Genomic DNA, 25807 nt, shown 5'->3' on the forward strand with positions numbered 1-25807 from the left:
TTTGTTAAAATGTGCTTTCCAGAATACTTGATATGTAGCATTCTTTTTTGTTAACTATGATAATAATTAGAAAAAGAGATTTCTGTATTGTTAGTGTACCAGTACGGTGATTTTAGGTTAGCATGTTTGAAAAATGTTAATGTTGTTCTAATTGCTCAGTTGTATTTGTCTAGCTCATATGTAATTATTTTAATAAAAAATAGCTTTTACTTAATTGGAAATAATTTGCTAATAGTAAAACTCATGGCCTTTAATCAATATTATCAAAAATAGTAAAATTCATTTAAGGTGAAATTTATCTTGGTAATTGATTTCTGCTTTTTTCTTTTAAGCAATATACTGTTACTGTTAGGTATGTTAAACTAGAGAAAATTCTATTTTTAGTGTTGTTTGTTGTGAGGCTCTAGGAAATTGAACTATTTGATAATGTAAACTTTGTTGAATTCTATGTATTTATCAGATCCAAAAAGCTTGTACCTTTGTTGATATTTAATTATGTACAGCTTCCTCAAGGTGTATATTTGCCTATAGGATGTTTTTGCATGTTTGTTTTAGACATAGAGATCTTATGCCCTTCTGATTCTCTTTTCTAAAACGCCTTCACCTAATAGTTTTACATTGTTGCCTAATAATGACATTTCTTACTCATCTAATGGATTTTTTTTTTACCAATGCTAAATAACAGTACTATTGTTAAACAATATTCTATTGCTCATTATGAGTTATTTTCTCATAGGTGGTTTTTATTTAATTGAATTTTATTCATTGAACTATTGGGTTAAGTTTTGAGATGAGATGGGATTCATGTCTTTGTTCCTTAATATAAGTTGACCATTTTCCTGAAGGCAGAAAAATCTTGTAAAAACTGCTTTGCTTAAAACCTATGAGTTAGTTCAAAGACAAACTGTTCATTTTATTTGAACAAATTCTCCTTTGGGTAAGTTTTACACATATAGTGGGTACTGATGTGTGGGCAAGGCAAAAGTTTGATGCATTAGCAAGACAAATTTTTGTTATTGTAAAAGGAATAAAAAGTAAGAATCTAAATGAATCCACTAAAATATGAAGGGTTTTCAAAGGCATAAACTAAATAGAATCGTGGGGTTTTTTTCCCTGTGGAAATTATATATTTCTAAAGGAAATACATGAATTTGTTTTGCTAGACTATTCTTTAGTTTTCTTAGAAAATTATTCTTTCAAGAGCTAGAATAAAAACCTAAAAGTAAGGTGATGTTCTTACATGTTTTTGCATGTGCATGGTTTATAGATGAGACATTGGTATTTGTTATACAGTTATACTCAGTGTTATGAGTTTGAGTTATCTAGCTGAGTGGAGGCTTTGCCCAAACCAACTGGAAGCCAGTTGTTACAATTTGGTAGAGAAAGCTTCTCTCTCAAAGATACTGAGGTGAGAGTGGGGCAGGGGGTAGGAGTGGGGGAAGGAACAAATTCCATGGGTCATTTTTGTTTTATGATTGTGATATGTTGGTTTCTTAACATTATGCTTGCCGAAACTGATTTTTAAAATTTTCTTACATAGGTCATTCAGGTAACTTTGTTTTAATTTTGGTGTTAAATTGGTTTTGCACAGGGGAGAAGAGGCCTGTTTAATTAGTGTAAACACACAGGCTGGTTTCTTTTTTAGTATTTTCTGCCCAGATGTTGACATCTTTTGTAATGTATTTTTTACCACCAAGCTATTTTAAACTACAACTTTGCAGAAAAAATTTGCTGTTTTTATTAGAATAGGCAAATGATATTCTCCCATAGAAATAAAGTAAATTTAGAATACATTTAATGATCTTATTATAAAGCCCTGTGGTTTAGTTATTAAACACGTAATTCTCTGTTAATCTTGTACACCTAATTCACTTAAATCTTGTTTGGATGACTTTTCACAAAATGGCATTGGCACCTAAAAATCGAATATTTATGTCATTTAGACTTATGTCTGCAATATAGGCATCATGACACATACTGGTTTTTCTGTAGTATTACTATTCTTAAAATGACTTTTCTGCAAATTAACCTGGGAGAGGAGAAGTAGTCATTAATAGCTTTTTGATTATTTTCAAGCCCTACCCATAATTTCACCAATTTTTAGTATTCTGTGTATTCTTTGCAATATGATACAGTATTGACAAGCAAACTTTGTGTATGATGTCATTTTCTTTTTTTTTAATTAAAATTTTTTTTTCTTTAATATTTATTTTTGAGAGACAGAGAGACACAGAGGGTGAGCAGGGGAGGGGTAGAGAGAGTGGGAGACACAGAATCTGAAGTAGGCTCCAGGCTCTGAGTTGTCAGCACAGAGCCCGACACGAGGCTTGAACTCACAAACTGCGAGATCATCACCTGAGCTGAAGTTGGTTGCTTAACTGACTGAGCCACCCAGGCGCCCCGATGTCATTTTCTAATTATGATAGCCCATGGTATTTCTTAGAATTCATCTTAATAGACATTTAAAAATTTAAGTATTGTAGTACTTCTTTTTGTGTTATCTGCTTTAAGACCCCAGAATTTTTTAATTAAATTGGATTTGACCAATGATGTGTCTGCTTCTGAAAATAGTTACATGACAAAGCTTTAAGATGATAAACAATCAACTTGAGTACTTCTGTTTAAGTTCAGTACTGAGGCAGTTGGTCAGACAACGTGACAAATTACATGGGCCTCTATTCACTTAAACACATTTATTGGTGAGTCCCGGATTCTGAGCTTTTTCTTTTCATTTTGTGTGGCTTTATTGTTTTGTTTTGTGTTTTTTTTTTTTTCAGAAGGCTTTCTAAAATATAACAAATTGTAAAGTTCTTGGCAAGTAAGAACTCTCAATGGCCAGAGAGTTGTGGAAAACCGTGAGTCTTAGAATTCTATCCTGGATAATTTCTGAGAGGGTAGAATTACAAATGGTTGGCAACTCCTGAAGTTTTCCACTGAAGAACTTGCTTGCCCTTGTGGCAGAAATGCTCTGTACATGTTTAGAGAGTTTCGTATGTACTTTCTGCTTTTCCTTTATGCACTGGAACATTCATATAACAAAACTCAAACAATCTACTGCCTTTCTACCTTGAGTTTTGGAAGATTCCAAGTGGTACAGCAATGCCATTTTCAGTTCCTTTTAAGATGAGAATAGCATTTTTGTGACATTTGACATAAATAGGATTTGTGAACATTACTCACTACTTTTGGGGATCATGTGAATTTTCATACAGTAAAACCTCATTAACTTGGATGTTCCCAACTGTGGAATTTTGGCCTTTCATTCTATATATGAAAGAGGGAAGGAGGTTGTAACTAATTCTGTAAACTATAGTCCAAGATATGTTTAAAGACATAATTACTTTATGTGAATTACTATATATGTAATTACATAATTACTATATATGTGAAATATAGATAATTTGTATTTATTAAAACTGATAATGGTAAACCACGACTTTGTAAGACCTCCACATTTCTGTGTGCATACAGCACATAATTTCTTTGCAAAACTATTAACTAATTTTATTTATTTAGCAAGACTCTGACCTGTACTGTAAAGGAACTAAACTTGAACTTGAACTTTTTACTAATGTAAACTGGTTTTTCCTCTGATTTTTTGAATTAATAACATTTGTAGTGTATCGTAAGGGATCTTGTATGAGCATAATAAAATCTGCTTATTTGTTTAGCTGATGTGATTTAACGATATTTCTCCTAGCAAGGATATTTGTTACTATCTATTACAAAAAACAAAAGCTAGATTTTTATTTTTGACTTGGAAAATAAGAGGCCCAAAGCTTTCTGCTTCTGACATCTTCCCCTCCCCACTGGCATTTAATTTTTTTAAACTTTAAAGAATTAAAGGGACTTTATTGAATAAAATAATAATAATTATTATTAGGGATTTGAGTTTAATGAAACTCAAAAGAGAGTTTAAAGGGAGTAAATTTTCAGGTAGGAACCAAGACCCTCCCTTAGCTTCTACTATGGCGACAGGGGCCAAAGACCCTTCCCTTCTCTTAGTATTCTAGGTATATAGCATATTCTGACCCAGAGGTTTAAATCCTGAGAACTTGTCTTGCAGAGGGTTGAAGGGAGACTTTTCATGGGAAAAGGTAGATCCAGATCACCCCAGTCTTTGGATAATAGAGATGCAAATCAGTGTAGGGAATAGCACAGCCTACACACACACACACACACACACACACACACACACACACACACACATTTATTGTTTACAGGGTTGCCTGGGTGCCAGGGACATAGTTCTTTCAGGAAACATGATCTGGGAGTTAATACATTGGCCTCATTTGCTGTACTGTTTTCTTATGGCACATAAATCTGTTGGAACTTAGTTTGCTTTATTTGGACATTTAACTTTCAAATACATCTTTACGAAATTTCCTGAATATTGTGAAAGTTGCTAAATTTTAGGAAAATATAGGGCTTTGGGTAAAAGTGTGTTTATGCATTTGTTTTCCCCAAATTGTTTTTTTTCATCCTTCATTCATACCAACTCATATATGGGTATGCTACAAGGAGTTAAGTACATATTTTAAAAGATTTTAAGGATAATGTTAGACCATTCTTCTGTTTCTTAGTTCATGTATGTGTGTGCTTATCTTTTGTTTATCTTATTTAGCAGTGTTAACATTTGGGTATGCCTAAAATCTTGACTCTTTATCTTTTCAGAATCTTTAGAAGAACAAGATGTTCTTGATAACAGTACAGAGCAGACAGATCAGAAAATATCAGATACAGAGCAGACAAACCAAGGGATTGAAAAAATTTCTGGCACAGAGGACCCAGAGGAGAGACAAGAGACCGAGAATGAGGAGACCTCGGTGAATGAAGCCAAATCAACAGTTCCCAGAGTGGATTCTATTCCGAATCCTGAACTCAGTGGAGAATCTTTGATGGCAGTGTAGTAAATGCTTCCACGTGCCTTCCACTGGACATTCGTAGACTTGTTGATGTCAGTTACTGCTTTTTAGGTGCTGCTTTCTTTTTTTCCCCTCTAAGGATGTGCTTGATATCATTTGAATTCAGATTACTTAGCTATTTCAATATGTCAGAATTGTAGCTACTGGGTATTAAATTAAAGGCAAGTGATATCACTAAAGGAAGATCCTTTGGAATGTACAAAGACCCACACTGTTTAGCCAGCGTTTAGATGTTTTCTTCCATTCTAAAAGTAAACAAACATAGCATTCTTGTTTTCTCTATGTGTGACCTGTAAATAATACCCATTTTGACATAGGAAGAACTTTGGTTATGAGTAAGTTCTAATAGTGTTCGTTTTAAGGAATGAAACCCAATTAAGATTTTAAATAATTCATTATCAAAAATGGATAAAATTTTAATTCTTGAGATATTTTCCAGGAGGGGAAATGTCTATTTAGGCATTTACATTAAGTGGTATGAAAGTTACAAATAACTATATAGGCATTGGTACGAATTCTCAGTAAGAATGCAACTGAACAGTCAAGTGCAGTGTTTCTTTTTGATGTTTCTTATTTTGCAGCTGGGCCAAAGGCACATGATGTATATAATTAGCTTATGTTTACATATTAACATATAGGAAATATCTCTGCACTTGACTGTACTTGAATTCTGAGCATTATTTATACTTGTAAAATAATGGTGATATTATAAGTGAATTTTGTGCTCTTGTGTGTGTATTGTTAAGGAAAATAAAGATGATCTGGCAGCAGTTTCTTTTTGTTAAATATCTAGACTTCTTCAGACAGTGTCTTGGTAGATGACTTGGCTATCTGAAAAATCTTAGTAAGGGGAGCTCACAATAAAATTAATCCATAGACTCTCCTGAGAGCAAATTTTGATGCTTCTGTTCAGACCAATTGCCTTTCAAACTCAGAGAAATAGTGACATGTAGACGTTCTAATCAGAGATTAGAGTTTCCTGATTCGGGAAAACCTTAAGCCATTTGTAATTTTTTATTTTGAGAGACAAATAAGTATTGTGAGAATAGGTAGTTACTAGTAGTTCATTGGGTTTAATATATGTATTAACTGGCAAAAAATTAGACCCAGAATGGTAATTCTCATACCTTGCATACAATGTGGTTGGTGATCTTATTTTCCTTTTATCTTTCTTCTCCATTATTCAAAAAATTGAAATCAAGTTATGCCAAAGGGAAGCATATACAGGAATGGTACATATGGGAAATATTTCTAAATTGTACGTAGTTTATTAAAAATTTAATAAAATAATATTTGTTATTAAAAATTCATATTTATGATTTAATATCTTATATATGATAGGTATTTTAATGAACCCAATCTGTTAATAGTCTGAGGCATTATGGCACAGGGACCAGAGTTTTTGAGATTACAAAACGCTTTAAATTTCAGCTCTGCAGTCTTGGGCAAGTAACTCAACCTGAGACTGGTTTTTCAACTGTAAAATGGGAAGTATGGTACCTACTTGTTGGAGTATAGGGAAGGTGAGAAATAATTTGTATAATATGCCTATTATTCATAGATAATTAAGCAGATGGTAGCATTTTATATTATTGATATCCTTGTGAAATATGAAGGGCTATAAATTCTTCCTCTTGCAAATAAGGAAATGAAAAAATAATGTGAACATAGAATTCAGCTGCTCAGAATCAAGCCAGTATTCTCTGCATCAGCTTTTCTCTATCTTATACATGTATAGAAACACATAGATTAAGGAAATAGGAACCTGAAGCTGTGGAATATCATCTCTGAATGTAATTTTTTGGGGTGGGGGGAGTGAATCCATCAGATTTTGTACGTTATGGGCTCATAAATATTTTAGTAACATCTTGTTGAGTCGTCTTGTTTTAAAACATTCAAATTCTGATATACATTGCTTGAAAATGAGGAGTATTTCAGAGAAATATAACTTAATGATAGAATCAAGCAAATATTATGAGAAATAACTTTGCAAGAAATGTGGAAGAAGGTTAAAAGGGGATTAGTAAAATTAATGCAATGGGTAACATGCTTACCCATTGTATAGTGATTGTATAGTACGCTTGAAAACAGAAAAGGTTATTCTGATATTGTAATAAGTAGTTAATGGTTTGCGAGAGTGGTAAAATGTTCCGATTCTTAAGACTACTATAAGAAACTACTATTGAGGCTAGGAAAAACAAACTATTGAGTGCCATTAGCTAGAGTGAGCTTCCCTACTAAGAAATGCTCAACAGATATTTTCTAAACTCTTCTTACTGTGTCCTCAGCATGATCTACAAACATGGTCTGGCTGCTACCCCTCCATGCCTCTTCCACCATTTGCTACAGCTTCACGGGCCCTTCCAATTCTGTGACCACGCTAAGCCTGTTCCTGCATTAGGTCTCCGCTTAAATGGTCTCTTCTCAGAGAGGTACGCTCTTACATTCCTGGTCTAAAGCTGGCCTCTGCCTGTTGCTTTCTGTCATATCACTTAATCTCTACTATTGGACACTTCCAGTATTTTATTTGTTTACCAGTTTACTGTCTGCCTTCGCAACATAAAATCTGTGTGTGCAAGGCTCTTTTTTTGTCTTATGCTTGGCTGTATCTCCAGGTCTAACACAGTGTTTGACACATATTCATTATGTGAATGAATAACTTGTTGCTAAATCCAGTGAAAACTCTCAGTCCTTAACTTATTTCACTGTTTGACAGTATTGACATTGCTGAGCATTCCCCTTGGTTTGAAACACTTTCTTTTGTTCTTTTGGCTTTTGACCTCTCACACCCTGGCCCCTTTCTCTCAGCGTCCTTTCTCTTTCCCTGTGCGCCCATTAAATACTGGTGTTCCATAGCTTCTACCTAGTGCCAGCATTTTTTCACTCTGCATATTCTGTCCCTGGAGGATCTCATCAACCCCATTGATTTAATTAACACCTGTCTCTCTGATTCTCAAATCTCCAGCCTTGATCTGTTTGCTTCACTTCAGAGAGATATATTTACCTGCCTTCTTAATGTCTCTTACAATCAGTATATCAAAAAACGAACACCATTTTCTCCTTCAGACCTTCAAAACTTTCAAACATTATGTGTTTGAACTACAGTGCCCATTCAGCCCTTTCCCCCTTTTTCTTATATCTTCACTGTCAGTTTATGTCTCCAAAACATCTTCGAGTTATTTTCTCATTTTTCCATCCCATTAACATTACGTCAATAAATGATAATAAAACATTTGCATTCTTACTCTGTGCCAGGCAACATGCTAACTGTTGTATGTATCTTATTTTATTTGTTCTTTGGCATAACCCTGTGAGGATTTTTATTTCTGGATTATAGATGAGAAACCTGAGCTGTAGAGAGAGTAAGCAACTTGGGCAATGGAAAATCTGGGATTTGAATGTAGGCAAATTACTTCAGAAGTCTTGTTCTTAATTACTGTTGTGCTGCCTTCTAATTCAGGCTTCCATTATCTCCAAACTGTCTCTTCACTGGTTTCTATCTTCAGTCTTGCCCACTTGCTATTTATGATGTGCACTATAGCCCGAATGAATTTTCAGAATTGGAAAAGGAATCCTGCTACCATTGCTTAAACTGTTCAATGATTCCTCCTTGTTCTTGGGATGCGGTTCAAACTTACTGATCGGGCCAACAGAGCCTGTGTAATTTTGCTTCTAGAACACAACTATTGCCATTGTTCTCCGGTCTCCCCGCTCCCCTCCCCGTCCCACTTCTAATGTAGCTGTCCTAATGTTTTCTGTGGTTTGCATATGCAAAGTTTTTTTTATAATCCCCTAGCTTCCTCTTCCCGTGCTTGGGATATCCTCCCACTCACACAGACATGGGGACACTCAATAAATAGTTGCCAAATTGCATCAAAATACTAATAGAACCCACATTTGGAAATTTTGCTAGTTGTTAACCTATGCCTTTTATTGCTGAAATTTGTCTTTTGCATTTTATGCATTAGATATACAATGTTATGGAGAACACGACTGAGTCAGGAGAGTTACAGCTTTGAGTGTATATGTGTTTTTGTGTGTGAGACAGAGAGAAAGGGAGAGATATTCTAATTATATAATGATTGTCATTAAGTATTATATGCTGAGTGTGTCAGAAAAGCTAAATGATTTAATGTCACAGGAGTAGCTAGCATCTAAACCAAGCTGGAACTCAGATCTCAGCTCTTAATGCAGGATACTTTATACTGAACCATCCATTTTACACTGCCAATCAATAATAGTGTTAGAGTTTAAGATTACTTTAAAAATGTAACCTGTTTTCTTATTTTTTTCTAATATTACTTTGCAAAATTATAATACTACCTGTTAGATCGTGTGCAAATCAGTCAAAGGGTCAAAGAATGGGGGTAATTTACAGAATTGTGACTGGCTATTTTGAAACAATCATGGAGAACAGAGCTGCTTTAGAAAATCGGAAGAAAATAATGTGGTAAGTTATTATATGGTATAACTTCAATTCATTGTAAAAATTGTAAAGATTTAGATATAGTTTATGGACTCCAAAATAACTATTAATATATATAAAGATGATCATGAATTGATGATCTGCTAAATCTTAGTTTGTAATTTGACTTGTTTCAAAGTGGTTTTTTTTTTTTTTTTTTTAATGTTTATTTTGAGAGACAGAGTGCGTGGGTATGTGCGAGTGAACGGGGGGAGGGGCAGAGAGAATCCCAAGCAGGCCCCATGCTCAGCATGGTGAGCTTGGAGCCTGACACAGGGCTCAGCCTCACGAGTGTAAGATCATGACCTGAGCCAAAATCAAGAGTCAGACACTCAAGCTCTCAACCGATTGAGCTACCCAAGCACTCCTGTTTCAAACTTATTGAAGATCTAAATTTATTAACTCCACCTAGCTGATAAGTAAATGTATTCAGGCTCTGAATTTAGAAAAATTTATAAACAGAGCAGAGTACGTTTATTAGAATACAAACATAAGAGTAAAAATTAAAAAGAATAAAAACCTTACTAAATTTTATTGCTCCATAAACTATTAATTTGTCTCAACCTAATTTCTTTCCTCCTCAGAAGTGAATCTACATTTTCTACTTTGATACTATTTAAAAATGTTTTTTTAAAAATTGTTGGGGTGGGGCGCCTGGGTGGCTCAGTCGGTTAAGTGTCCAACTTCAGCTCAGGTCACGATCTCGCGATCTCGCAGTCCGTGAGTTCGAGCCCCGCGTCGGGCTCTGTGCTGACAGCTCAGAGCCTGGAGCCTGTTTCAGATTCTGTGTCTCCCTCTCTCTGACCCTCCCCCGTTCACGCTCTGTCTCTCTCTGTCTCAAAAATAAATAAACATTAAAAAAAAATTAAAAAAAATTGTTGAATTTATTGGATAGTAGGTATCCCCCCCAAGTGCCCTTTAGTTTGCCTTTGTGTGAAACTTAGCTTCCACTTAATTTTCCATTCTTTGTCCAGAGGTCCTGCTATGTGGTTTAATTTATACTACTTGTAGACTTTAGGAGAAGAAAACACTATCCACTTATATAATTCTATATTATTTGATGTTTTTTACAACCTAGATTTTCTGCTTCATTTTTCTCTAGGTTTTTTTTTTTTTTTAATATTTATACCTTCCTTTTTTCTTTGGCAGCAAAAATGGTAGAAGTTGGAAGAGCTCTGAGAAGATTAAAATGTATTCTCAAAAATCTCCTTCATAAATTAGTTTTTTTAAGTTCTTATTCCAGGATTATATGGGAACAGGCCAAATTTTCAGCTGCCAAAGACTTTTACCAGATCCCTGGCATTTGATTTAGGAAAACTAGGGAAAATAGTTTATTTTTGTGAAAATAAATATTTTTATCTTAGTCTGATTTTGAAGGGTGAAGAAAGTGGGGACTTAACATTTTTTGAATACCTGCTCCTGGTCAGGCCCTGGGTGCTAGATACTTTTACATACATCTCTTACAACCATGTGAGGAGGTGAAATCTTATCAAGCAGGAATTAAATTAATTCCCCAAGACCTCTTAGTTTATGGATGTTGTAAATGGAATCAGAACCTAGGATTTTTTTTTTAACCCTTTTTTTTAAAAGTTTATTTTGAAAGAAAGAGTATGAGGGGGAGGACGGGTAGGGAGAGAGGACGGGGAAAGAATCCCAAGCAGGCCGTCCACTGTCAGTGTAGAGCCGGACACAGGGCTCGAACCCATGAATGGTGAGATCATGACCTGAGCCACCCAGGCGCCCCAGAACCTAGGATCCTTAAGTCCTTGTCCTAGTCGCTATCTGTGAGGCTTCTCTTTTGCTGGGTGAAAGAATAGATTACTGTTCTTTTGGATTTCTCATATTTTTGTGGTCATTCAAGTATTGCTTCTTCAGGACAGTCTTCTCAGTTGAACTCTTGTCTCTCTACTCACACACCCTCCCCTTGAAATTCCTTCATAACATTGTCTCCTACGCCAGACTGTGAACTCCTTGAAGGCAGGCCCCTATCTGTTTTTACTTGTCAATATATTCCTAGTGGCTGGCATGTAAAAGACACGATAAGTTAGCTGTTGAATGGGTCGTATGCACACCCGGGTGCGTGCAAGTGCACACACACACACACAGAGTAGGAAATAACTGCTGTAGTCTTCGTGCAGATTTTATAGTGTGGGCAATTCTGTAAATCTCAACTTTGAATTATTGAGTAGGGAGAGGGCCAGATAATTCAATCCTCACAATTTAGGTGAATTTCAATAGTCTCCTTTGTCTTTTTTGTTTTTGTTTTTATTTTTGTTTTTGATTCATCCATCCATATTGCCGTAGGAGCTTTCTAAAACACAAGTTTAAAAAACTATTCTAAGATTCCTTTGTATACAGCTGACTCCTTAGGCGGCCTGGGAGGATACCCTAGTCCAGCTTTCTCTCCCACTGCTCTCCCTTATGCTCTGACCACAGATGAGTGTTTGGTGCTTCTGAGAGATGCTCTGCACTGAGCTTACATGATGCTATTCTTGTTAAACTCTCACTTCTTTTAGCCCCCGGTTTATAATCTTCTGAGTGACCTCTTCCTCAGCTTTCCTAAGCAGTTACTTTTTGTTCTCATTGTACCTTATACATTCATATGTAACTTACAGTCTCCTGACCTCTTGTTATACTGTCTGCCTCCCTCATTTGATTGTGAACGCTGAGGACAGGCTGTGTCCCCCCGATTTGTATTTTCTCACTCGCGCTCTCCTCAAACAACGCAACACGAAACAAAACTAAAACCTGGTGTGGTGCCTGCTCCATGTATGTTTAGAGAGTCGATTCATATAAGTAAGTGAGAGACCTGACCGGGTCAGCCCCAGTGGCTGGTGTGCTCCTTCTATTTTGAAACCCCTATAAATAAAGTAATTGTGGCTAGAAAGTGAGAAGCACTAGCTCAAGATTTGAGGATATGGAAACTGTGAGCACACTGAGCGTGGGGAAGGTTCGTTTGTTTTTATATTCTTAGTGCCCAACATAGATGCTCAGTAACTGAATGAACCGAACTGGAGATAACCAGTGTGCTAGTTGGTGGGATTACAGTGTGGAAGCTGTTCCCTAACTCACGTGAATCCAATGTTTGGGCAAGGTTTCTAAATTGTATATAAAATAACGTGGTTTAACCCCCATTCTCGATGATCTCTACGTTCCCCACCCTATGACCTCATATTTAACTTCAAATGGGGTATTTTTTTTTCTGTTTATTTTTATTATCTCATTTCTGACCCATTTAATGTTATGACTGATATTAATTTAGGACCTTTCTGGATTAAGTAGGTGCTTTTTTGATACCGTATCTGGTGGAGTCTGGATAGACACACTCACAAAATACAATTTAGGAATATTTCCTCTTTCATTTTATAGGTCATTGGAATTGAGACCTTAAAGCTGAGTGCTTGCCTCAAAAAAAACATTAAAAGGTATTGTATACTGCACATGGCAAGTATTAATTACAACTTGCACTCATATGACATATTTTGTGAATTATAGTCGGCTAAGTTATTTATTTTTCTAAAAATGAAATAGGCTATTTGTGCCTTATTGTCTCTAGCAAGAATTCTAAAGCCTTTGCCTACCTTTCAAGAGTTGACACATTTTATTAAATTATAGTGGCTTGCTTTTTAAAAAATATTTTTTCCTAGGAACCAAAAGGACTCAAAGTTTGGAATGAACTTGTATTCTTGATTATGACTGTTCACACAACCAAATAATACACGAAGTTTTAGACTAGGATGCTGTGAGTTTTATAAACTGAGTACAGGCTGAAATAAAATTGATATGCTTGAAACATGTTTTGGGTGGATGTTGTGGATTCTTTTCAGCACTTTTTTTTTTTTCTTTTAGTTTTTGAAGACCTTGGACTCTGTGGGTTTGTATGATCTTTCTTCTTTTCAGTAGGCAATCTCCTGTAGTTGGGCTTGATGAAATTAAATAGTATTTTATGTATTGAAAGACAACCACAATCATTACTAAAGTGTGGGGATTTTCTCTTTCCTGCTGCTCTCCACCTCTCCCTACCCTTCCACACACACCCCAACCACCAAAGGGGAGAGCATCAGGTTTTAGTAGATTTGGGTATGAGTGACTTATCCACCCAGCAAATGGTTGTAAGCAATAGTTCAACGCAAGCGTGAATATCCAGCACTCCTTTCAGGGTAGGATGGCACAAAACTACTAAACTGTCTGTGGGGACAGTCGTGCTATGTATTAGGAGTTGGAAGAGGAGAAGTGGGGAGCAGATGATTTGTCTTAATAAAGAAGCTGAATTTAGGGCTGCTGTGTTCTAGATGAGTAACAAGAGGTATGGCAGTCGCCACTTCAGTTTTTAACAGGGCCTCCAGTAGACATGTAAACAATTCACTTTGTTCATTATAGGTTTTATTGTCTCTAAAGAGTGATTTATGTCCTTATTTCTGCATTATCGCCCACAAGGTACTGCCCTCCGTCAGAGGGCCTGTACCATCTAATTTTTTAGACCTTTGTCTTCATTAGTACAGCAATTTTAGCTTGTGATCATTGTACTAGACCTCATTGATAAGCTAAGACAGTGTGGGATTCATAGTGCTGACATCTAACCTTGCCACTGGCTTCTTGACCCTTCTGCTTCCGAAACATGGGTTCATTTAAAAAAAAAAAAACAAACCCGAGGTAGAACTCCATCTATTTTTCACACGCATTGTGGGCAGTTTAAAGGTTGGTCAGAATCAAATACTGTGCTTTCAAATTTGATAATGTATGAGTACAGAAGGATGACCTTTGATACATAGTCATACATCAACATGACATGAGCAGTAAATGCTGCAATTACCTTTAGTACATTGAAATGGTGCTTTAGTTTTCATCTTTAGAGCCATTATTGCAAAAGCAAAACAAAACGCATTGGAGTTTTTATTATGAATTTTGTAGAATTAAGTACCTTTAGAAATAGTCCTAATTTATGCACTTATTTTCCACATGAGTTTGGTGTTTATATGATGCAGTAGTTCACTACCAGAGGATGTTAATTGCTGACCTGATGAGTTTAGGCAGATTGTTGTAAAGCTGTTTTGTGTTTTATGAGTAGGTTATTTTTCAAAAGGATTAAATGCTGTTTCTTTACAAAAGCGTTTTACCACATGTGTTTTCAAATGTATTAAAGTCTGTTCCCAGTGGTCATCTAAAGGAGTATTTAGTGATGACAGGGACCTTTATGTTGCAGCAACACACAGCTGTAGAGAGTGTCTGCCGTTCTCTATGGGATTGTCGCTCCAGTGTGATCATTTATACATTCATTTCTCCTTTAATGAGTGCCTTCTACGTGCCAGGCGCAGGAGATGGAAAATGAATGACGCATGGCCCCTGCTCTCAGGGAGTTCCCAGTCTAGCGGATGAGTTTAGGCTAATAGCTCAGTTCTCTCTCGAGAAGTCCCAAGATGGGCAAGCAGTAAGCTGACTTAGTGAGTGCTAAGTGAAACGTATGCTGGACTTAAAAAAGGCAGGAGACCGGGTTCACATTTTGGTTCTGCCACTTTCCCGCAGTCTGACCTTGGAGATGTTACATAACCTCTCTGAACCTTAGTTTCTGTGGCTATCAAAAAATAATATGTAGTGCACAGAGCTGCTGTGAAAAGTAGAGAATAGGAAATGCTAGGCCAAGTGTGGCCCAGAACAGAAACCCTCTTTTTCTACTTCCTACCCTTCTTCTGCCTCCGCCTACACTTCTCAATTAGCCAGTTCACTATTTCTCTATACTTTTTTTTTTTTTCCTGGTTCAGAGGTGGATAACAGGGTCCAAGGACCTCCAGAAATTTCCTACACGATTTTGTGTATGTGCATGCACATCTTTCCAGGGAGAGAATATATAGCCCTTATGTCATTTTCAAAGTTGGACCATGAGTCAATAGAGCAGGCATGCTGCGGCTCTCTTCTAGGGGAACAGCCATCAAAGATATTACTTAACATTACTGTAATATTTGGATTAATGATGTAAAAAAATCAATTGAATCTCAAGTACCTTTCTCTGGGCATTAAAGAATCCTTTAAATGATCCCTGTGGCCAGAAGCTGTATGCCAGGTGCAAAGCAGCAATGCCATGCTGGTGGCAAAATTAATATAAAAATGGAACTCTAGTTCAGTGTATAGGTCTTATATCTATATGCTTTCCAACTGCTAATAGCTTTATCGATGGTCTCTTTTAGACATGCAAATTGCTTAAAATTTGCCAAGCTAGCAAAGTTGAATTTTGAAAATGAGATGCGGTATTATAAGGGATCACAGATATCTTACTGGATTTTGATATTATAAATATTATAGTTCCACCCCCTAGATTGTTCTTTAATTGTCCCTGCACCCCCGAATCTCCTGCTCATGCAATACTGTCATGAAGTTAGAGTTGTTTTTTTTCCACCGATGCCTGCTTATTTTTTTCTCTCAGTTTTTAGTATAAGAAATGTAAAGCACAATGGTAAGAGAGAAATTTAAAAAGCTCTTTACTACATTCTATTGTTGTAACCCACTGTTTTTCTTCCTTAGGTTTCCTTTTAGTCTTTAGTCCTTTTAGCTTGTATGTTTTACAGATTGATATGTACACAGTTGTATTTTTTCAATGTTTATTTACTTTTGAGGCACACACACATACACACACACACACACACACACACACACACACACACACAGAGTGCGATGGGAAGGGTCAGAGAGAGAGGGGGACACAGAATCTGAAGCAGGCTCCAGGCTCCGGGCTGTCAGCACAGAGCCCGGCTTCAGCACAGAGCTGGATGAGGAGCTCGAACCCATGAACCGTGAGATCATGACCTGAACCAAAGTCAGACGCTTAACCAACTGAGCCACCCGCATGCTCCTGTACACAGTTGTATTCTTAAACCAAACAGAGTGAGGTGCACTGTGTGGGGTCCCACTTGCCTCTTGCAGCTTCCTGCACATGGGCTGTTGTCAGACTTGTGAGTCAATTACTGTCCATTCCGAAACACCTCAAGCCATGGACATCTGATACTTGAGAAGAGGCTTGCACCCTCAACTTTTTACAGGCCACAGAGCAGCTGTTAAGGGATAATAAGTTTTTCCCCTTGTACTCAGGCAAACACAGACTGACGGCTTGGGTGCCTGGTCTTACTCCTCCCTGTAATATCTCCTCTTGCATTTCTCCTTCATAGAGTTTAAGTTTGTACATTTGCTTTGTGGATCTAAACATATTGCATTGTAAAATGAGGTTCATCACAGAATTATTTTTGATAGTGAAAAAATAGGTGATCAAAATGTTCCAGAATGGGAGAGTGTTTAATGCGTTTAAATATTTTTGAAGTCTTTTTAATAATGTAAGAAAATGTTCATGATTTAATATTGAGAGAAAAGTGGGTATACATTTGCACAGTCTTATAGTCTGGTCTTGTAAGCAAGGATATATATATATATATATATATATATATATATATATATAGAGAGAGAGAGAGAGAGAGAGAGAGAGAGAGAGAGAGAGAGAGAGAGAGACTGGAAAGAAATACAACACATTTTAACTATGTTTGGGTTGTAGTATATGGCTTACTTTTTTTTTTTTCTTTACCTTCTTTTTCCTGTATTTTCCAAATTGAATACCAAGAATGTGTATTACTTTCACCAATTCTAATTTTTCAAGTAAAAAAATTTTTAAAAATCTGGAATAATGATCTACAACAAATCACTGTGTTACAGAAAGATTTTTAAATTTAAGTTGACAATTCAGTTATTCCCAAATTCAGAATATTTTCACATGGGCAACGTCATGGGAAAGAGTTGATTTTAGTTTAACTTCAGAAGGATGAGAAAAGAATGAGTTTATCTGAGCAGTATCTGTATTTTTATAGAGACCTTGGTAACCTTGGAATAAAGGAGAAAGATGAATGCTTTATGAATGATACAGACTTAAAAATGAGGAAGGAATCTGAGAAGCTTGGATCATTTTCTTTTTTAGAACCAGCAGCTTAAATGAAGCACTCTCAGCTTGTAGAGTGGTATGAAAGCCCCCCCCCCCATTAACATATTTTCTCTACACACCTTTATGCTCACATATATAGACATACACAGCTTATTAACTCCTTTAGTTAAGAGGAATGAGTCAAAGGTTTTGTCTTCTAATAAGTAGTTGCTTTGTTATATGCAACGTGGCACCGTAATCTTTGATCTTCCCTTAAAATACTTCTTTGGAAATCTCACAACTATCCAGACTTTTTTGGATGTTCAAACACTTTCCTAAATCTGGGTTCTGATAAACATTAAGAAATAATCATAATGCAGTATACAGTAAGGCATCCTAGTAGAGTTTGGTCTACAATTACCTTGTGATAGCATTTATAGCAAAATTTGATTATAGCATCCCCAATTGAGAATTTCTGGTAGTCTGTGGTAGGGATAAGAATGGATTTCATGATTTAGAAGATGAGATAGGTAAATTAACGCTATATGTAAGATTTTGGAGAAACATCTACTTTGTGGGCACTTATTGTACGTGTCTGTTTCTGTATAGCGGTGTACCTGGAACCCACTCTGATGTCGCAGATTCCTACTTAAGAACTGTAATTGACCAAATGCTTAATCTACACCCGAGCTGCTATGAGGCATCTTATATACACAGTGTCATTTGATCCTTAAAAGGATACTTCAAAATAGATAATTTTCATCTCCGTCCTATAGATAAGCAAGCAGAAATTCAAAGCATGTGAGTAATTCACCTAAGGTCATGCACTTAGCAAGTGGCAAAGGCAGCCTTTGAAGCTAGGTTTATCTATACGTGATATGTGTTTCATTGTATCACACTATTTCCCATCTCATCTATTGGTTAAAGTTGGCTTTTTAACATCCACACTTCCTTTACCTTATATGCTTTAAAGTGATGGAAATATCCTGTAAAAATGTTCCGTAATTTTGTCTAATATTCTGAAGAATATCTTCAAGTATCCCTTTTTAAAAATTTATTTATATTTGAGACAGAGAGAGAGAGAGCGAGAGCATGAGCTGGGGAGGGGCAGAGAAGGAGACACGGAAGTTGAGGCAGGCTCCAGGCTCTGAGCTGTCAGCACAGCGCCCAATGTGGGGCTGGAACCCACGAGCTGTGAGGTCATGACCTGAGCCAAAGTCGGACGCTCAACCAACTGAACCACCCAGGCGCCCCTTCAAGTATCCCTTTAAGGAAGACGGCCACTCCTTAGGTGGTCCTGATTTTGCAAAACACTTTTGGAGGTGTCACTATTATTTTAAAAGCTGGAAAAGAATATTATAGTGCTTGCTGGCTTCTCCTCCCCTTTATAAGGGGTAGTGTGCATGCTTTCTGCTTTCGTCATTGACTATGTCTCTTCTGTGATGCCATGCAGAATTGAGTTGATTTTTGACAACAGAAATGATTCTAAGTTGCTCTGTATATAAATTACATTCCTATTCTTGGTACTAAGTGAACTTTAAAATCAACATCTAAATTCTTTGATACTGTGTTGCTTAAAAAATTGTCTTTCCAGTGAGATTGTTACTGAGAGCACTCTAATTTTTTTTTTTTTGTCTACCAAAACGTTTTTCTGTCTGTGTTTCAATCTGTCAAATGCTGGTTTGGTTTATACAGAGGATGCAGACTTCTTCCTGGACTTCACATTCGCCGAGAGATTAATCGTTCTCCTAGGTACCTTCAACCGTCCACTTAGAACAGTGCTTGGCAAACAGTATGTGCTCCATGCATGTTTGTTAAATTGTTTCTTAGCAAAACATCGTGCCCCCCGATACAGATGCTTATCTTTGAAATTTGGGACTCCTGAATGGGCGGAAGAAGCCTTAATTTTGGATTCCCTTGTACCTCCATGTCTTCTACGGAAGTCAGAGAGGGAAGGGTCTGGACTACTTGCTATCCACAGGTCCCATTCCCTTGGGATTTACCTGGAGGTTCAGGCATCGATGACCAGCTGCCTTTTTCCACTTAACCTTTGGTTAGAGGCTCTGGCCCTAGAAAGGGTCCCACCCTAGTTGGCTGCCTTGTCTGGACCCTCTCCCCTTCCTCTGACATCCTTCCTGTGCAGTCACCCTGTGCTCGCCTAGCATCAGCACCTCCATACTTTGAATGCCCTGCTATTGGATTTGGGGTATTAACCTTTACCTTGGTCTTCGATAGCTTTTCCATGGAGTTTTCATGACTCTTGTTTATTATATGTAACTCACATGTTGTGACGGGTCTATTCACAACGAGCATGCCTTCTACAAGCTTCTAACACATTTTGCTGTCAAGCATTATTGCCAGTTGTTTGGTAAGGCAGATAAGGAAATAGTTCAGGGTTATGAGCCCCAGGCCCTCCAAAGAGAGTGATGGGGAAGTGGGTCTTCCTATTGCCTTTAAGCACTTCACAGTCTACCTCTCCTGACAGCTGGGACCATCGGTCTTCCCAGTGCATGGCATCTTTCCCAGCAGCCCAGGGAGTTCTAGTTTTCATGCTGTGTTCCACAGAACCCCAAGATTCCACAAGGGTCCTTCTGTGACTCTTCAAACATTTGTCTCAATTTTTAACATGAGTGTGTAGAAACTTTAAAGGATGCATACATCAGTCTATTTTACAACCAGTGTTAATACCAGAGGCAACTAATTTGTGTTCTTTCTGATGGGCTGATTTTATGAAATCATAATAATACATAAATGCTATGAGTTGGAATTGGTAAATACATTCATCTGTAACCTAGATACTGGCTGTCCCTGGAGGCAGCCTCTAGTCTCATTCATGTTCTGTGCTGTCCAGACAGGGGCCCTGCCCTCAGCTCTCAGCCCTTCTCGTCTCTCTTCTGGGTTAGCAGGCAGCAGGCACTCTTCTGGTTTCCTCCCAATCCATTCCCAGCAGCAGCGAGAGCAAGCCTGCTCAAAATCCTTCCGATATTACCCATCTTTTTTTGGTTCTCATTGTTGTTTCATTTGTGTCCTGCCCGCCCCGCCCCAGGTTTATTAAGATATAATTGACATATAACTGTTGTGTAAGATTAAAGTAGACAACGTGTTCATTTGATACGTTTATAAATTGTAAAATGAGTACCACCATAATATTAGCCACCACCTCCATCCTGCCACATCGTTACCATTTCTTTTTTGTGTGGGGTGAGAATGTTAAGATCTACTCTCTTAGCAGCATTCAAGTATATGGTACAGTATTACTGGCTGCTGGTTGGTGACTAGTGTAATCACCATGCTGTATATTAGATCCCAAACTTGTTAATCTTAGAACCCAAAGTTTGTACCTCTTGACGAATATCTCCCCCTTTCCCTCAACCCCCCCTCTACTCGCTGTAGTTTGTTTTTTAAGATTCCGTAAATACGGTATTTGTCTTTCTCTGAAATTTCACTTAGCATAATGCCCTCAAGCTTCATCCAGGTTGTTGCAAATGGCAGAATATCCTTGTTGCTCATTGCTGACTAACATTCCATTGTGTATACATAATACCACATTACATCTTCTTCATCTAGTCATCTGTTGGTAGGCACTGAGGTTCATGGTTGAGATCCATAGTTCCCCATCTTATTTAGAGTAAAAGCCCAAATCGTTGCAGTGGTCTACAAAGTCCTATACCATTCACCCTCAACCCCTGCTTGATGCTTTCTGTTCCTATTGTCCAATCTCTCTTTGGCCTCACAGGCTTCCTTTGCATTCCTCCAACATGCCAGCTATACCCCTGCCTCAGGGCCTTTTCTCTTAATGGTCCCTCTGCCTAAACATATTTGCTCAGCTGCACCCACCACCCCCAGGTTTTTACTGAAACACTGACTTGTCTTCCCTGACGTGACAACACCTTCCTTCAAATCCCTCCCCCCTCCATTTTCCTTTCCCCCTTTTCCCCGCTCCACTAAAATTGTGTAAAACTTCTCTACTAACAGTAATGTTCAATAGCAATGTTATCACCATCTAACGCTGCATATTTTGTGTCTTTGTTTATTGTACCCCTTCCTCCAGTAGAAAGTAACTCATGTTGCCGGCAATCTCTGAATATTTTGTTCCCCGCCGTTCTTAGGACACAACAGTTGGTAGATTGTCAGTAAATACTTGAATTCTCTAGAAATAATCCATGAGCCCCAGAACATTAATAAATAGGCTAGATTTTCCAGGGACTTTTGTGGGGGAGATGGACAACATGGCTTATGTCCAAGAGGAGATTCTCCTTTCAATTACTCCTTTCCTGAGAATAGAGACCAAATTATTTGGACTTAAGAGAGCTGCTCTCCTAGTGCCTTGGATATCTGTGTCAACAGATCCTTTCTAGGTTAGTACAACACGTAATCAAGCAAACCATGAACTGATATTCATGGGAATATCAGAGTGAGATGCGCCATAACACAAAAGGATTCGGAGGAGAAAAGGTTTATGAAAATTCGTTTTGATATTACCTTTAAGTGCAATGATGTATATAAGCCCAAATAAGTACCTTAATTTTTTTTTTCATATTTTTCCTAAACTTCACCACCAACCACTTGCCCCCTCACATCTACCACCGCCCCATTGATGAGGTAAAGCCAAGCTTATTGTCCAAAGGTGGATTATGCAAGCCATTTGCTTTTTCCTTGTCCCTATTTTATTTGTAGGCTTTTGGCCATTGCTGTATTGTTTCCCACCTGGAATGACAATATGTGAAGGTACGATTGAGGTGGTCAATGTTATCGCTTACGGTAAAAAGCTGGGTGGGGAGAAAAGAAAAAGCATTGGCTAAAAGGAAATTTTACGAGCCCATATGGATTGTACATCCATGAATTTCATTAGCACGCATAACCGATAGCAATACCAATGCATTAGAAATGACATTCTTGGGGGTGCCTGGGTGGCTCAGTTGGTTGAGCGTCTGACTCTTGGTTTCCGCTGCGGTCATGATCTCACGGTTCATGAGTTCCAGCCCCACGCTGAGAGCATGGAGCCTGCTTGGGATTCTCTCTGCCCCTCCCCCACCCACTCTCTTTGTCTCTCTCTCAAAATAAACAAATAAACTTAAAAAAAATTAAAAAAAAAAAAGAAATGACATTCTTTGCTATCCAGTTTGCTTTATTATAGCACACAGGTATTTCATTGACACATATAAGCAAGAGCAATACACATGTAGTAACAAACGAGTTTTCTTTACTAGCCTTTTTGCAAAGTTAGTGAGCGACGATTTTTAAGGCCGATCTACCGGTATATGGTATATGTAAATGTAAACACCTCTGTATGCTATGGCGACATCTTTAAGTAATTGAAAGCTCAGCATGAAAGTTGTGTCCAGCCTCAAGACCACTCTCAGTTAAAAGGTTAATCCTTTTAACAGTTGAATAGGCTGCCCTCTCAGACATATCTCAGAGAAGAGAATTTATTATATGAGGTACAATCTCTTTGGGGATGCGAGGTAAATAACCTCATTAAGAATGGCACGTGAAGGAGACACAGTACTATTCAAATAGGGCAAAAGGGGGCCAACAAGGTAAAACAAAAGGCAGTTATGGAAGTCAACCACTGCTTTTATTTTGTATTTCGTCTTTCGTGCTGAATAGAGCAGATTAAAAGGGCAAGCTGCTTAGCATTGAGAGGGCCCTAAAGGAAAGAGGGCTGGGTAAATTCTTTTGGGGAAAAGCAATAGAGTAGAACATAGCCTGTTGGTCATTGATTAATTGAAGAATCCCAGAGGGTAGAAAATGTTGACCACCGCGAGGGCTGTAAATAAAGAGATCCTTCTGGATCTAAAAACTCTGATAGACCTTGGGCACTTGTTTCCCAGAGGCATGGATATCTTCTGATTGATGGCTTGATTAGCTCTCCTCTTGTTTGACTGAGCTTTCTTGTTATGCTGGAATGTCAAAATCATTACCTCTCTATGAAAAATCCCTCTTCCACTGGAGGTACTGGGCAGTGGGCTCCTGCCAGTTACAATCTTTGTTTATTGTCATCTACATCTCTATCATCTATAGTTGTTGTCGTTCACCTATCATCAAAAGAGTTAAATTGCCCTTGAGCCTCCAGAATTAAATATTCCTACATGGCAAGAGTAGACGGGTCTTGGAGGTTGTTTGCTTCAGGCTTCTGCCTTTAGATTGGTAAAGAAGTAATGGATATAGAACATTTTGATGTCTTCTATTTTGTCAAACAAACAAACAAACCCATGTCAACACTTGGGCAACACCTTTGCCAGTGGGGACTGTAGTATGTTTGTACGACATGAATTAACTCTTACACAGCTAGCTCTCAGGAGAGTGAGGTCAGTATAACTCAGAAGTCATGTTGGTCAGACCTGATTTTTCTCAGATCGTTAATGTTTTGCATCATCCGACAGCAGCTGAATACAGCAAGCTGTGGAAGAACACAGAATATAGAACCTACAGCCAAACTAAAGAAAAAGACCATCCTGTGAACAGTCAGCTATGTGTCTTGTCTTGGAGATGCTTCGTGTGTGGTTCTTTCTGATCTTTTGGTATTTTGCTCTTGTCTCCACTAATCAGCAGCCCCAATCCTTCATTTTGTCTCTTCTTATGTAAGCTACCTTCTGTCTCTCTGTTGTTGTTTTTTAAATTGTGCTAAAATGTACATTTTTTTAAAGGTAAAAATTCCTGTGTTTACCATAGTATTTTCAAGTTACTAAGTTTACTTGACTTTTTTTTAACTGAGAATATTTTTATTAGGCGTATTCTTCTTTTTGTTGGTGTTTTTGTTACAACGTTGCTGAAGTTTTGAGTGGTCTGCTTTGAACTCTATTTCTCCTGTAAGTCCTGTGATTTTGCAGAATGCAAGTATTTTTTGGAACACATATATCTCTTACAGCAGAAGAGCCTGTATTGCATTTTCTTAACGCACGTTATATGGCTATTATAACTGATCATCTTCAGGGTCTGTATTTGGAAGCTAAACTCAGGTTGGAGCAGGGTTATCTATAAAGAGTCAGTAAGAGATTCCAAGATTAGCTAGGAAACTCACTGAAATTTTTGCAGGCTCGTTAGTGTCAAAGTCCAGAAGTCTCCCAACCTATCAATCTTACTGCAATGTTCTCATTCCTCAAGTCTCTCCTACCTTCCGTGAGTGAGGATATATAAAATGCTGTCCTAACTTACGATGGTAACTTCTCTGAACTTTCTTGAAACCACTAGAAACAATTTTTGGTGTCAAGCATATGGCTTACTCAACACACGATAAAGTCCCTTTCTAAACCTTTTTCGGTTACGTAAGAATTCTGAGTTTTCAGATGGGATATTTATTTTCTTCTCTCTACTCTGCCCCCCACCCACCACTTAGGACTCTTATTCTGTTCTCTGATGCTTCTGCTTATCGTCAGTTGGACACATCACATGGACTTGATCTTAAGGGTGCTATTTCAGTCCAATAAGCATGTATTAAACATGTACTATACACATAGGGAACTCTGCTATAGAGTTTCTGTTAACTCTCCCCGATCAGAAATTGATGTCTCACCAGAGAACTTCTAGGGGCTGTATCTCAACCCAAACAGCAACCAGACTGGAATAGGGACTCAAATATTCTCTAAGTGCCTCTTAAATCTCTTAAGGGACTAATCCCGATATCTTGCTGGGTGACCTATTTGCTACGATATCTGCAAAGAAGCTGGGAGCCAAGAGGAGGAACATTGGAGGCCGATGGGCATTTATGCCTCAGAAGCAACCTTATTTTGTAGCAGGTTTCATCCATGGAATTAGTTTAACGACGAGTATATGGGTGTGTACGTGCGTGTGTGTGTGTGTGTGTGTGTGTGTTCAAATTCCTCCACAAAAGACCTTGAAACCTGAAGTGTCTCAACAGCTAAATTTCTCCACGTCACAAGGCCATAAAGCTGGCCTGGAATAGTGAAATTCCCATGAAATTGAATTGATCCTCAAATTATTGCTTAAATGATAGGACAGTAGAAACTTAAGAGCATATTAATGCTAATGGGAATTGCTCAGCTAATGCTGTGTAAGACCAGTTGGGAACTGCACGAGACATGCTACAAAAGGGCCATTATGCTCATCTTTTCATAGATGCATGATTTGTTTTATTCTTAAAACATTTGAGGTTTAAAGTTTTTATACGACGCTTTATGAATAGAAGTGTAATGAGGTTGAAAACCAAAATAGTGCTCACCACTCTGCATAGAAATAGGAAAAAAAAAAAAAAAAAAAAAGAAGCGTTAGCCGAATGTTGCCCAGTTGAATCTCTATTTCTAAAAATCCAATTTAATTTTTTTATTACTTGTCTCATTAACCCCAAGATTTAGGAAACTGAATGCTACCTGAGTAAAATAAGAGTGGCAATGCAAAATACTTTTAAAAGACGTAGTTTGTCTTTTGCTCTTCTCTTAAACATCTTACAACGAAAATATTCTTACATTATAAAACGATTTGTGCAACACATACGTGATTTATCCCCAAGTTTGAATCTACCTGTCTTAAATGTACACCGAGCCTTTATTTATGCTTTGAAAA

General features: G+C 37.5%; 1 protein-coding gene across 4 annotated transcripts in view; it reads left to right on the forward strand.

The window, feature by feature from the left end:
- Positions 1 to 5695, forward strand: part of LNPK (lunapark, ER junction formation factor) — a 75637-nt gene extending 69942 nt beyond the window's left edge. For 3 of the 4 annotated variants that reach the window (XM_019460216.2, XM_019460232.2, XM_019460207.2), the window contains one exon: positions 4675 to 5695. In XM_019460216.2, the coding sequence (XP_019315761.1) occupies positions 4675 to 4910 (236 nt within the window). In that variant the 3' untranslated portion in view covers positions 4911 to 5695. The remainder of the gene's footprint in view (positions 1 to 4674) is intronic. The other variant, XM_019460223.2, reaches the window with a different exon arrangement.
- The last annotated feature ends 20112 nt before the right edge of the window (positions 5696 to 25807 follow it).

The sequence above is a fragment of the Panthera pardus genome, unplaced genomic scaffold (assembly GCF_024362965.1).
Source record: "Panthera pardus isolate Hobbes unplaced genomic scaffold, ASM2436296v1 HiC_scaffold_10, whole genome shotgun sequence".
In the NCBI taxonomy this organism is placed as follows: domain Eukaryota; kingdom Metazoa; phylum Chordata; class Mammalia; order Carnivora; family Felidae; genus Panthera; species Panthera pardus.